Source organism: Nyctibius grandis, chromosome 11 (genome assembly GCF_013368605.1).
Source record: "Nyctibius grandis isolate bNycGra1 chromosome 11, bNycGra1.pri, whole genome shotgun sequence".
Classification (NCBI taxonomy): Eukaryota; Metazoa; Chordata; class Aves; order Nyctibiiformes; family Nyctibiidae; genus Nyctibius; species Nyctibius grandis.
In genome coordinates, this window is record NC_090668.1 from 20,054,881 (window position 1) to 20,067,133 (window position 12,253).

Below are 12,253 nucleotides of genomic sequence, written 5' to 3' on the forward strand. Positions count from 1 at the left end.
AGCGGCGAGTAAACTTAAGAACATTAGGTAAATCAAGTGAAGATTTTGCTAACATACTAATGGAAATTACCGTCCAAACAGTCAGATTACATGGTCAAACTTTTCTCTTCCAGCTCCACGGGACTCCAGCAATTCACTAGCAACTAGAATCTGAGTGCTGCAAAACTACGTACTCCAAATGCTGTCACAACACTTGGCTTGTACATAAAACACCACAATTTCAGCTAAAATAAAGACCTTAAAAGCTGCAATGGCTTTGAGAGCACAACCTGTCCAGGCATGCCCTGTGGGTGCCCTCGGGTCTCAGGCTCACTGCTGCACCTGCCCTTTGCATTCTGGTTCACATAACAAAACTAAGACTAAGCTGCTTCTGCTAAATAAAAACATGGAAATGGCCACTTTGCATATTTACAAAACAAAAAGGTTGGAAGTTTGTTAACTTTTACGTTTATTTATTTATTTAGGGCAGGGGAAGCAAGAGAAAGGGTGCCCTGATATGGCAGCAATTTCATTGACTCAGAAAATTAAAAAAAAAAAAAAAGAAAAAAAATCGACAACACGTTTTTTGCAATTTTAAAAGGAAAAATATACATGTGCAACATGATCTTACTTGTAATCGTCAGACGTGCCCCTTCAATAATAAGGTTTGTGTTTCATGTTCACCGTTCCACAGTTTCTTGTTCCAGTCTCAGACTGACGTCATGGCTGTTTTTGCCAGAACAGCATGGACCCTGCACTAATTACTGGAAAAGCTTCTTTTTGCCCATGACCTCAGCATACTACTACATTCATGAAACTCTGCTTAATTAAATACAAAATGACGATTTATTTTAAAGGCTTGAAAATTCAATTTAAGCCCCTATTTATGGTCAGTGGGAAAGTTTCCTTCTTGTGTCGGGGCCCTTTGCTGTTGATTTCCCTGACAAAAGGAAAAATATGTCCTCAATCTTCATGGTCTTTCAAGCCAACCTTCCAAATCTGTTCTGAGGCTTTTGGCACGTATACAGGTTTTGTCTGCTGAAACAGGCGATCCTGAAGTTAATTGAAAGGTCAAAACAGCTATTAGGACACTGCGGGTAGCACCAAAATTGTCAAGAGACGAGGCTGTGCAGCTTCCTAAGGAGAGCAAATACAGCTGGAAAGGTATCAAAGACAAGTGTAGAATGGGAGGAAAACACACATGGATGTTGCTGCAACAGCTTAATACAACCGGGAGGCTCTGAGCTGAAAGGTGAGAAAACTTCTTTCCTTCCAGCACCAGGTATCTATTAGCAAGAGGATGATGTGAAAGCTGAAGGAGTAGATTTACTAGGAGTGATGTTATAAAAAAGAATAAGGGTGGGAAGACCTACTTCTACTGTTCTGGGAAATACTGCACATGCATTCTAATACATCACCAGCCAACAGGACGGGCAGTAGCAGGGATCTCAGCAGCCCAGATGAAACCCATTCACCAACTCCACTCGTCCTCACAACAGACGCCTCAAATGTTCAAGGGAGAAGTGGGGGGATGGTACAACTTTGGGGAACTTGCCTTTAATACGGTTCAGAACCGTACACCTCTTCCCCTACACCTTCTTGCTTTGCTCATCTTCTTAAGGACATCGGAATGAGGAGCTGGTAAGACTTACTAATTTTGTTTACAGCCTCCACAAAAGCAGGGAGTTATACACAGGCTGTAAAGAAGGCCATGCTATCCTACGGGACCTGACTCCAGCGCTGTGAACTTGGCTCTCCCTAATGCAAAGCAGTGGAAGTTTGCTAGAGTGCAGAGTTAAAAAAAAAAAATCATAATAAAAAGACTCCTTAATAGGATGAGAAAAGCTAAACTTTTGATTTTTTTTAAACTATTTTCTGTCTATTCCCATAAGAATCCCATCTGCAAAATAACCTAGAATACGGCTACTCTGCCAGAAAGCCAGTGGACTTCCAGGATTGAAGCAGAAGGCAAACACAGCCCATGAGGTGCTATGGAGAAACACTTTAGGACAGTCACTTGTCATGAAGCCAAGCAGCTCTTCTGGGGGACAGTAAAAGCTCCTCCGTTGTGACAACTAGAGAAACCTCAGTCAAGACACACGGTCTCCTTAAACCGGTACATCATGGATGTAGACAAAGTTCCCTTGAATTGAGCATATGTGAAACACCAGCCCCCAAATTCAGCAAAGTTACAGGATTGTTCAAGGCCATGTCCTGATCTGCAGCCAACGATGGTTCTCTTGAAGCTCCGCCAGATATCTAATACAGCCTTGAAAGGGAGGTGACAGAGCTGACGATCCATTTACATCTAACAGGATCAAACAAGCATCCTGTTAAACCCTGGGGAATGTTCTTCGAAAGGGCAACCACTCACAACGCTTTGATGTTCTCCTTCCCTACATCTGAGAAGATGTCAGACTCGGGGGGTAAGAGTCTGGGACAGGTTCTGACTTTTGGCAAACAGTTCAAACGGAAGAGGAGCCAGTAAGTAACAAGCGCGGCCAATCCTAAAAAGATTGCTCAAGAGGTCTCTGCCCCCCTGCTTTGAAACTGCTACAGGAACGATGTAAGCAAACATGTCCCCAGTACACAAACCTTCTGAAGGAACCGTCAGCGGGGCAACGCTTCTCTCAACATCAAAGTCTGTTGCTTCCTTCGCCTAGACTAATAGCTGAACTTCAACAGCCCTTTCTTCCCAGAGCATTTGCAAAAGTGAGCTAAGCTTTCTGGCACTCTCAGGAGATAAGTGGTTATCATCTGTAAAACAAGCCCAAATCTGTTTTTACGAGGTTCAGTAACTTGCCCAAGATCACAAAGAGCTCCGGGCAGTGCCAGAACAGATGCTATTGCTCTTGATCATCGCTTTTCTGCTCCAGCTGGTAGAGAGCAGGGCTTTCTCTTAACATGGGGTAAGCACCAAGTCATGCACTTTGCAAGCACCAGGGTGTTTGACTATCAGCTGCTGTAAGTCCCTCATACATCTTCCCCAGAAATCAAATAGAAAAACATCTGACTCATTAAAAAGAAAAAAAAACCTCAGGGTGTGTCAGGAAGAGTGATGAGCCTATTTATAAAGGTTTGCACTTTGGTAGGCTGAAAACACATGTAACTGAATAAATCACGCACATGAGTGCACCCACAGAAGGGAAATCTCCGCGCTTCACAACACAATCAGGTTCGCGGTGCTGCCCAGCACCCTTCCTGATCGCCTTCAGTCTTCTCCAGATATCAGGCCCTTTGGGCAAAGCAGCAATCAAAAGCAAGTGATGAAATACTGAACATCGCCACACTGGTATCATCCAGCAGTATCCCAGTTCAAATTTTAACTCTTCTGACAAACTCAACAGTGTTTCTACCTTGCTGGTGTCTCAGACTGCACAGAATAACTTCATGCTTCTCTTAGTCATACTTTTTTTTTTTTTTGCCACAGTATGAAATTCGGTCATTTATGCACTGGCTTAACTATGATAAAAGTCGAATAACCCACTCCTTAATTCTTCCTGCATTGCATTTTACTCCATTTCTCCTTCTGCTCCTCAGTTACTTTAAATTTAGCTTGGAGACAATTCACTATTTGGAGCTGTTTTGAGAAGTGCCAACATATTGCAGGAAAAAATACAGAAATTAAAAAACTATTTCAGTCTATGCTGAGATGGGCACATTGACCGCTTCTGTCGTGATAAAGTGAATTCCTCATCTTCACATAAAAACACACCTTAAAAAATATTTAAAATGAGACAACAACTCTTCAACTAAAGAATTCCTTACTGGGCCACTTACTGAAACTTGCTTTGGGCAACACAAAAGACCAAAAAATGAAGAACACAGGGTTCTGGTCTCTCTGTCCTTATCCCTGAAGAGATGAGATACATCAGTATGATAGCACTGCCTCCTCTACACGATAACGATGCAAAACAATGAGCAGAAGAAAAGGTGGAGATTTCTGAGCTGTAAGTCATTAGCAGACAAGTTAACGTACGGCCTTAGACCTGGCCATCTAATTGGTACCTGTGTCTTTGATCTGGGCTGTGGTTAAAAGGGCGGCAGCAGAACTCTTCGGACTTTTTCTTGTTAAACAAGGCACATGGAGACAAAACACCCCTAAACAGTGCTTTGCTAAAACATGATTTCATTTCCTACTCCTCTAAAAGTGGAAATCCTGTCCAAACCTCCTATTTTCAGAATTCACATTTCAGCTATCAAACAATGGGCCCCCAGCCTGGGCAGCTATTTAAAGCTCTGCTGGAAGCACATGTTTGGGTTTGCCTGGTAGGTCACTAAGGACTCCAGTGCTAATGACATCCTCCAAGTTACCCCGGTGGGGCTGGGTTGAAGGAGGTCTTATAGAGAGATTTAAGCAGGACAGGAAAGCCAGACAACTGTGGTGAATCTCATGGAGTATCTTGGATTTGCATCCATGAGATGTTGTCATCTGGTGGCTCGTGGACAGGGATCTCCTGTGCCATCCCAAAAGTGCTTCTTTTCTGCTTCAGAAATCCCAAATTCTGGTTCTGAAAATCAGAGCCCATATTTGAAGTGCATTTGTGTGATTTACACTGTTACTGTATTCACTCTTGCAACACAGGAAACCTTATGAAATACATAGGCACAGTATCAGCAATAGACAGGAGCCTTTGTTTTTCCTTTTAAACCCTCGACTACTAATATGGAGAGTGGAGAAAGATTTTTTTTTTAAGGCTTTTTATACTGCAGATGCCCTAAAAATCTATAGAAGTGTAAGACCCCACACATTACATCTTAAATAATTTCAATACAGATTCAATCACTTTTTCCTGTGACTGATGTCATCTAGAACTGGCATCATTTCCTTTGAATTACACTGCCTAGAGCAATTAAGTACACCAAAGAGGATGGACTGCAAAAAGTCTTTTGGTTACACTATTTTATTCTATTTTAGGGGTTTTTTTGTTTCATAATTAAGAGTATTTTCAAATCCACAACTGGCATTGCCAAGTGGTCATTTGTTATGCAACTTGTTTACCCTTTTGGTTTACCAGTACAAAGATTGTAATTCATGAAATATAGCTTTTTCTATGAAAAGTTGTTTCTAAGGGGAAAACACAGTCTGTGGTAGAAGAGAATAAAGTATGAACATATGTAAAGGATTTCAGAGTAAAAGAAAAGTTTGAAATGAAGATATTTCCAAGTTAATTGAAATTAATTTTAGTCTATCCTTTTAACTAGCAGGAAGACAGTAAGAAAAAAAAAAAACCAACCCCAGAACTACAGAATTAAGAACAAGTTAAAGACTGAACCTGCTTCTCCACCTTAACTTAAGTATGGAGAGAAAGCTCCCAGTGTGTCAAGGCATTTGGAGTAAACCAGAGTGTTTCAGCCCTGTGGAAACTGCTGGCAACAAGCTACCAGCAGACAGTCTCTCAAGGCCCTTTTTCTGCCTCTAATTTTGCTCCTCCTCCCCTTTGAAACTCATACAATAATCCTGCACCTTCCAAGATCAACCAACAAGAAAAAAGTGATTTAGATACTACAGAGCAAAGGCTCAGACTGATACAACACCTTGCACCAATACACACAAAGGCAACTCTATCTCAGAAAACCACCTTACTTACTGTTTCAATAACTTGGCTTATAGACAGGGTATTTCTTACCCTTCGCTTACTTGATTAGGAGCTGCTGCAGCTCTGGCTTTACAGTACTGGACTGTCTCTCCCTATTTGAAATTTCATTTCAAATTGCCTCCACTGACCTGCATCTCCCACACACGACACACCAGTCTTTAAATGCAAAGCAAAATATGTGCCCAATACCACAGCCGTTACCATGATAGCGCACAAACTTGCACTAGATGCACGGCACAAATACTCGAGCTCCCAGCACACCAGCTCGCTTTGTGAGCTTTCTCCTGCAAGAAAGTTCTTCCAAATCTGCCCAAGAGCTTCCCGATGCTGAGATGCCTCCACTGCCCACAGCAGGCTGTGGTTAGGGCTTTTGACTCATGTGGACAGGGTTGAGGTTGTTCCTTCTTTTGTTGGTTTGTTTGCCAGATCATGATTTGAGGCTTTTTATTATTAGTTTGTTGTTCCCCCACTGGGAAAAAAAGCTGCTCTAGCAGCAGAGGCAGGCGATGAGACTGCTGTCTTGCAATGAAGTCTCACTTCCCTGCTTTAACACAGACTTTCTACGGTACCACACGCAATCTGCTTGGCCATTCAATGGCTCAGTTACCCTCCCTACGATGCAGAGATGTTGGGAAGAAAAAAATATATTAAAGATCATGATAGTCTCCGTTACTACAGTAACAAGGACTTGCTGAAAAGCTTAGTTTATGACCAACACTAAGTAGGACAAGCATCCATGATGTAAGTGGACACATCCAACCCCTACAGTACGATTCCAGCAGCAACAACACATAAGCCATAGCAGCACAGCTGACATAATCTCACAGAATCAACCAGGTTGGAAGAGACCTCAGGGATCATCGAGTCCAACCGTTGCCCTTTCTGCATCTTTTCCTGCTCAGACCTTTGTCATTTTCTTAATACCCAAACTCCAGCAACCAAGCTTTTGCAACTAAGAATATCCAAACTCGAGCAATATATAGTGCCATTACATCTCTGCCTGCCACGCTGACAGACCTTAACATGGGGTCTGACAAGACAGCTTTTGAAATTGTTCTGCAGAACTACAGTGCCTCTGGTACTGAGGAAAACTTCTTTGACTATGGAGAATTTGAACCAGATCATTTAGAATTGAGGTATTGTAACAGTGACAGGAAAGAAATAGTAACTAAGTTTTCAGTACCTTTTCACCAATGCAAACAGAAGCTTAGTTGAACAGCGTCACCTGATTTGTCCTCAGGCTGGCACAAGAGCTACACAAAGCATCATCCGCTGCCTAATTCTTGTATCTCAGTAGCTTATTTTGATACTTCAAGTTATGACAGATCAACTCAGATGAGAATCTGTTTCTTATAAGGGGAAATTATTTCCTTTAAATTAACACAGTCAATAGCAGGGCAGGATAACCAGCCCATCCCATCCTTCAGAGCGAGTGCAGAAATACAGGTAAGTCTTTTGTCCTTTGAGTGACTGCTGAATCTACGTTTAGCCACATCTTCAGGTAAAAAAAAGCTGCTCCCATAAAGTTACAATCAGAAGTCCTTTCTTTTATTATGTACAGAAATACAAGCTTACATTTGAACAGTCCTGTTAACTATATATATTCAGTTTAAGGCTGATGATAAAGATAGCATAAGAAAGAGGCAGATTGCTCTAGTAATTACATAAAATGCAGCAGTCATTGACTCTGCAGTTGTAAGCTTTTATTTAGGTAAAGTCTTTCAAGATAAAGAGAATTTTCACATACAATGAGAACTGAGGAGGTGTTATGACAATTTATATTTCCATTCCATTTTCTTTAATTTCTCATCAAAAATCACCATATGTTGTTGAGATTTTTTTTTTAATGTGATTTCCTTTGAAAGCTTTGCTAAATCATTCTACTTAATTTTGGCAGTAAATGTAATTAAATCATTTCTCTGTTTTTTAAGCCTCCATACATCACCAAAACTACTGACAAAGTCATGAAAAAAAATTTTTAAATCTGGGTTTGTTTTTACATTAGCTTTAACAGAATTATGGTTACTTCTTTCACCCCAGCCCCTGATGGACTTCACCTGAAGTCTCCTAGGGACCATATGAAACTCTGAGGACTTGGGATGAGGATGAGGAAAGAGCCCAGAAGAGAAGCTGAGGAAGTTCAAGGCAGGCAGGCTCTGCATGCTCTTGAGTGAATCAGCCCTTCCTTTATCCACTGGTGCCATCCCCGAGGAGCAGCTGTGCTCCCAGGGATGTGCAACACATCTTACATTGCAGGGAGAAACGAAAGATGCTCAAAGCTGGAAGTGAAGGATGAGATATTTGGCTAAAAGCTGAGTTTCCTGGCAGAGCACTTGCTAAGTGCCCGGGCCTGGATGTTTAAACAAGGGCTGGTCTCCCACACACTGTCTCTTGTTCATGGCTAATCCTGCAGCGAGGTCAAATAACACCAGCTCTGAGTCACCACAACCATCTCCAAGGCAACTGGCCGAATATACAGTGTAAACACATGATTACAGATTCACTGTCGAGTTCAGGAAGGAGGAGGAGGAAGAGTTGGGTGGAAACAAATCATGATCTTATTGAAATCAGAGTAGTCAGTGCTGAAGCAACACTGGACAAAAGCATCAGTGTCAGTATAGGGTATGAAAAAAATTGGGTTTTCCCATTTTGCTTCTCCCCAGCACCCCCTTCACCACTGAAGTCATCTTTTCTCAGATAGTTTCTCCAAAATGAGGTACAAGCACAGAAGAGGGTGTTACCCAAATGGCTGCTTTACATCTGAGATGTCACCTCTTCCCTTGCACCGTGGCCCCGGATGGTGTTATCTGGCAGGAATGGGACTAACCTTTCTGAAAGGTCCATTAAATCTTTGTCTGATACAAGCTGTATTTTGGGACAGCACCAGTCCCTATCTAGCATCCCACGCCACAAGATCACAACTCTACTGGGTTTAAAAAAAAAAAAAAAAAGCCCATTATAACTAAAGGAACAATTGAGAACAATTCCCTCCTTTCCCTTTGAATTGTGAACGGAGTCAGATTTCCCACTAACAGCAACAAAACAAGCCACAGGGAGCCCTCCCCAGTGACTCCGTTATATTTGGGGCCAGCAGGACAGGCAGAGATCAGAGCATCGCCCCAGGTACCACCTGGCAGCCATCACCCCGGCCACATCCATCGCTGCTCCGAGGATATCAGGGCTGTCCGTGATAGGAAAGCATCGCTCCCGCCCGGAAATCCCATCAAGTACGGCGGTTCCCGCACGGGCTGAAGGGGAACACTGAAGCTTTTCAGTTCCTTTCTTGGCGACGCAGCCACAGTCCCGAGGGGGAGGTGAGGTCATTGCAAGCGGGGCTGGCAGAGCCCCGCGCTCACCACACAAAAGCAGGGAAGGAGTCACCCCCTCTTCTCCCTCCTCTGGGAGAAAATAAGCACTAATATAATGGATTGCACGGGGCTCCAGTCATCAGTAACTGTAAAAAGACTTCTCTTCCCAAGCCAACTGAACAACTCGAACAGCACAAAAAGAGGAGGAAATGAAAAAATAGAGGTCAACTTTTAGTCACTCATCACCAGGAGGAAAAAGTCCTTAGCCCAAATTTTACTTCACGTGCATATCTCATAAAACAATACTTACAAGAGAGATAAAAAGGCAAACCCAAGAAATAAACACTCGATCACTTAAGCTATACTGTGTATAGTGAAAATGTCAGGCGTTTTCTCACACTAGTATCAACGTGCTGCATAGCAACAAGTCAGAATGAAAGGTTAATGGTAAGGACCACAGCCTGGAACATGCTCATTCCCACGGTCCTGAAGTCACCAAAGGAAAATGGTGCGCTGATTTGTTTTGTTTTGTTAACAGCAAAAAGGCTTAAAAAGAGTGGTGGGCTTTAATGTGCAAACCCACCCTGTCTGAACCCGGCTGTGCTGGAGGGATGGCACCAAGCACCACACGCTGCCTGCCAATGCAAGAGTTTCAGAAACTCTGTGTTGGCTCTGATCTGCACGATGGGATTTTGGGGAAGAGGGTTGTATTTCACCAGGACCACAGTAAAGAACCTCACCGAGTTAAGCAGATCCTAAGCGTAGCTAGGACTTACCGGGCTGTACACCACTTGGACAATGCATCTCTAACCTGGCAAATGCATCTTCCATTACCTTGCTCGCATTTAAAAGCTTTTTACTATGTGTAAATACAACTGTGCATTTTCTACAACAGAATCCCATAGGTACACATTAAATAATTGCAATCTCAGAGTCATATAACTGTAGCGAAATCAAGCGAGATTTAAAAGGCAAAAGCAGTCATCCAAACCACATGTTCTACTCTCTATGAATGTGTAAATGAGGAAAAAGACAACCAACAAAACAGCATTACACTTAGTTCTACTTTAATTAACCAAATTTCACACACTGATACACAGATATGCAAAGAAAATGAATTGTTTACCAGGAGAAATTGTCTCCAGACTCCCAGGATTAATCTTTCTCGTGCTTGTGCAGTGTTGGACAGTTGACCCAGTGAAGACCAAGTAAAAAACTACATCATCTTCAACTTTATCTTCCTCAGTCAGCTGCACTGTAATAACAGAGTCACCCTAGGAAAAAGGACAAGAAAAAAAGGTTAGGCTTACATTTGCAAGAACTGCATCATATAAAACAAAACTTCTCTACCTCCAAGGCTCCTGCTCCCTGTTCATACACTCCTTTCACACGACTCAGGGCCCATCCTAATTTTCAGATATGCAAGTCATCCTTAGCATGCCTCTTAGCATCACAGCCAGCCAACCAGTTAGAAAATACGTTGACCTCAGCTCTGGGAAGAGGTACGTAGAAATCTCAAGGGTATATTCAAAATAGCAACTTAATATGGTGAAATCATGCCAAGTCTGACAAACATGAGCACACAACCCACACAGAGCTTTTTATACACACACGGGCATATATATACATATCCCCCCACATATGCATAGCTAAAACAACAGAATTGGGATAATGGCCTAAAATTACCTCTGTCTTCGTAAATTTGAACAAATTCCCTAATTCTTGCTTGAGCATTCACATTTCCCCCATCCAAGCTAGCCACTGTGTTGATAGTTCCAGTGTAATCAACTTAATCACTGAACGCATCTCTCACCCACAATCCATAAACACACAAAGATATGAAAGGTTCATATCTACTGAGATTTTCTCCACCTTCCTTACAAAAAAAAAAAAAAAATCCAATAACTGTGGCTGTAAAGACAGCGATAGCTCTTCTCACTCATCTATAAGCTCATGCCTTGGTGAAAAGCTCTGTACATTAGTAAAACCAGCAGTTCTTCAAGCCCTTGAAAAGAAATGTGTCATGATCTGTTGGCTGAATCCTCCTGCTTAGTTTTAGGGAGGCTTTGTTTCAGTAGCTCAGTATATTCTATAATTTTGCTCATCTTTGCTAACAGCAAAAATTATGTTTATAAAGGGCACACGTTATCATAGGTAACCCAGCACAGGATATAGTAAATACACCAGAAATTCATACACCCGCATGGACAACAACAGGAGCAATATCCACCGACTTCAGTTTTCCACAGGGAAGGGAAACCAAGGGAAGAGGATGACTTGCAGTTACTACAGCACTAAGTGAAGCATTTTCATTTGACCTCACTATATATAATTTATCTGCCCGAAGAATTATATAAACTACCAGACACTGAGAACAACTGACTGCGACGTGACCTTCTGCCCCTTTTCTATCAAGATCAAAACCAGTTGGATGCCCCAGTTTTACACTGCAGCTGCATTAGCCAGCTCTCTGCCACCACCCCAATGAGCATATGGTTAAGGCTGCAAATCTGGAAAAGATTTACTATTACTATTATTATTATTTTTGCAGATTATGTAATGCTAATTTGCATATCCAATAGAATACGCATGTCATTTCATTTAAACCCTTCTCCTTCAAATCACTCAGTTCACCCCTTCTCTTTGTCAAATACAACTATTGCAGAAAAATCCCAGGCTTCCAAGCCCTCCCGTACACCCGTGTCGCGTTAGCATCGCTTCCCACGCCCCGTCTCATGTCTCCCCCATTCTCCCTCATCTCAGCTCCTTTTACGCCCCACCACAGCTTCCTCCTCCAAGTTCATGTCCAGTTCTCCTCCTCTGATCTGGCCTGTCTGCTACCTCTTGCCAAGGGCAGGATTGCACCTTGTTTTAATAGAAACAAGGTTTTGCAGTGCAGTACACAACCAGCCCCTGGTCTTAAAAACAAATATACGGGTCAGTCTTATAACACACAGGAAGGAAAACCATTAATACAGAAAAGATAAATGGAACAGCCAGTCTAGTTTGCATTTCCAGAGGTTGCAGAGTTACAAATGTAGATTTTAAGGAAGGTCTCACGTGGTAAAACCAGACCAGGCTTCCAGCTGGGGACAAAGGAACCATGTAGCAAAAGTATATATTGTATATAGCCAGTGTTAAAATAAAAACAGGTGCAAAAAGAAATAAATCAAGCTTTAAATTCAAGCATGACCAGTTCACATGCTGAGTTGAAAACTAAATATTCCATTTCAAGCAAAGGGATCCAGTTTTGAGCGGATGTTCAAAAAAACAAAAGCTGAGTTTTAACCTACAAACCCCTTGTGCTTTGGATTTTATATCCGTCTTTGTTCAAACTGTTCCCCCCGTAAGGCATGAACGTACAAA

The 12,253-nt window shown here is 42.2% G+C and overlaps 1 protein-coding gene across 5 annotated transcripts in view; it reads right to left on the bottom strand.

Annotated features, from left to right (window-relative positions):
* AKAP13 (A-kinase anchoring protein 13) overlaps positions 1 to 12,253 on the bottom strand; it is a 219,313-nt gene that overhangs the window by 129,331 nt on the left and 77,729 nt on the right. For all 5 annotated transcript variants that reach the window (XM_068410072.1, XM_068410076.1, XM_068410075.1 and 2 more), the window contains one exon: positions 10,014 to 10,161. In XM_068410072.1, coding sequence (XP_068266173.1) covers positions 10,014 to 10,161 — 148 coding nt within the window. The remainder of the gene's footprint in view (positions 1 to 10,013; positions 10,162 to 12,253) is intronic.